General features: G+C 44.6%; 1 protein-coding gene across 1 annotated transcript in view; it reads right to left on the bottom strand.

Annotated features, from left to right (window-relative positions):
* Positions 1–592, bottom strand: part of LOC9652950 (caltractin) — a 994-nt gene extending 402 nt beyond the window's left edge. The window contains exons 1-2 of the mRNA XM_002994698.2: positions 218–592; positions 30–169 (exon numbers count right to left, since the gene is read on the bottom strand). Coding sequence (XP_002994744.2) covers positions 30–169; positions 218–592 — 515 coding nt within the window. The remainder of the gene's footprint in view (positions 1–29; positions 170–217) is intronic.
* Between the last annotated feature and the right edge of the window lie 1,079 nt (positions 593–1,671).

Genomic DNA, 1,671 nt, shown 5'->3' with positions numbered 1-1,671 from the left:
TGGCACCCACTAATGTGAATATTAATTACAAATCTTTTAATACTCGCGTCTTACTTATTTCCATGAACCCGTCAAGATCGACTTCCTCTAAGTCGCTCCTTGAGTGCTCCTCTATCAGCTTTTTCACCTCAGCCTTTTTGACATCTAAATCCAAGGCTCTCATTGCAACCTGCAAGATATGCCTTAGAGGAATCCCATGGTGTCAAACGTTAATTACCTTTACCTCCCGATATGACAGCCTGCCGCTTTTTCTAGTGTCGAACAGCTCAAACGCCATTCTTATCTCCTGCTTTTCGTCCTCACTGATGTCACTCCGCAATCTTCGTGTCACAACTGCACGTGGGACACCGGCCCCATATAAGGCAGATGATGCTGTGGTTGAGCCCGAGCCCAAAGCTGACAGTCGTGCAGCAGCTGAAAACGGTGGGATTGGTGACGTACGTGCAGACTCCACAGTGGGTGCCACTTGCCCTTGCAGAGATGCAGCAACAGGCGTGTTGACTCCGTTGTTGTTGCTTCCTGAAGTTGTGGTTGCCCATCTTTTGTAAAGGTGATGGCGGTGATGATGGTGAAGGGGAGGTGGGATTCCCATCGCTTCCACTTGCTGCTGCATTTTACAAAGATAAACACAAAGAAAATAGTTTCAAATTTTTGACCTGGCAGTTAGAGGTATATACTGGATTTTAATTCTCTTCGTCTGTATTATGCCAGGAGCACCTTGTTGGTTGGTTGTTCTTTTTAGTAAGCTCGGGCTTACCTCTGCAGAAAGTGACAAGAAAACTTCTTCCCAAATTCGCTGAAAGTTCTCAACAAACAGTTTTCCCACAATGTCGTACAACAAAATTATGCAAAATTAATGTCAAATAGAAATTCCACAATCATCATCAAACTCTTTATTTAAAGTTGCTATTTTGGCATCGGCGTCACATATTCCATTTTTAGAATATTCAATTTTACTTATGGTAGATACTATTAATCCGACTATCCAAATCTGTGACGATTGATATCGACGGCCAAGATGGCAATATGGGAGGCACTGTTTCAATTCTAGATTTGCAACCGCTCCATCGACTGGGAGGGAATGCTTTGCTTATGTATGCTTTGCAGATTGGATTACGAGGGGATTCACGTTGTCATCGGTTCTTCACTCTTCTGGTGGGATTGCGCAGGGACGTACACCTGGAGCAAGCCTGTGATGAAAGGAACGCACCCTTCTCCTCAAGACAGCCACAGCTCAACGGCCGTCGGGTCTAAGCTCTATGTGTTTGGTGGTACCGATGGAACCAGCCCGCTCAACGATCTCTTTGTTTTGGATACTAGTAAGCTCCGAGTTCTATCGATTTTTTTTTCTTGTTCTTATCACCTGATGCAGCTACCAACACCTGGGGGAAACCCGACGTTTTTGGTGATGTTCCTGCTCCGAGAGAAGGACATAGCACGTCTCTCATCGGTGACAACCTGTTTGTGTTTGGGGGATGTGGGAAATCCAGCGATCCCTCAGAGGAGTAGTACTACAACGACCTCCATGTTTTGAACACGAGTATATCCTGTTATCTTTCCTTGTTTTCTTCTAAACTTTTTTTTTCTTCCTGTAGATACTTTTGTCTGGAAGAAGATTTCTACCACTGGAGTCTCGCCTATTCCTCAGGATAGCCATACCTGCTCTTTTTA

The sequence above is a fragment of the Selaginella moellendorffii genome, unplaced genomic scaffold (genome assembly GCF_000143415.4).
Source record: "Selaginella moellendorffii unplaced genomic scaffold, v1.0 SELMOscaffold_614, whole genome shotgun sequence".
Classification (NCBI taxonomy): Eukaryota; Viridiplantae; Streptophyta; class Lycopodiopsida; order Selaginellales; family Selaginellaceae; genus Selaginella; species Selaginella moellendorffii.
Note: the sequence above shows the minus strand (reverse complement) of the source record. Positions and strands in the feature narration are given on the sequence as shown.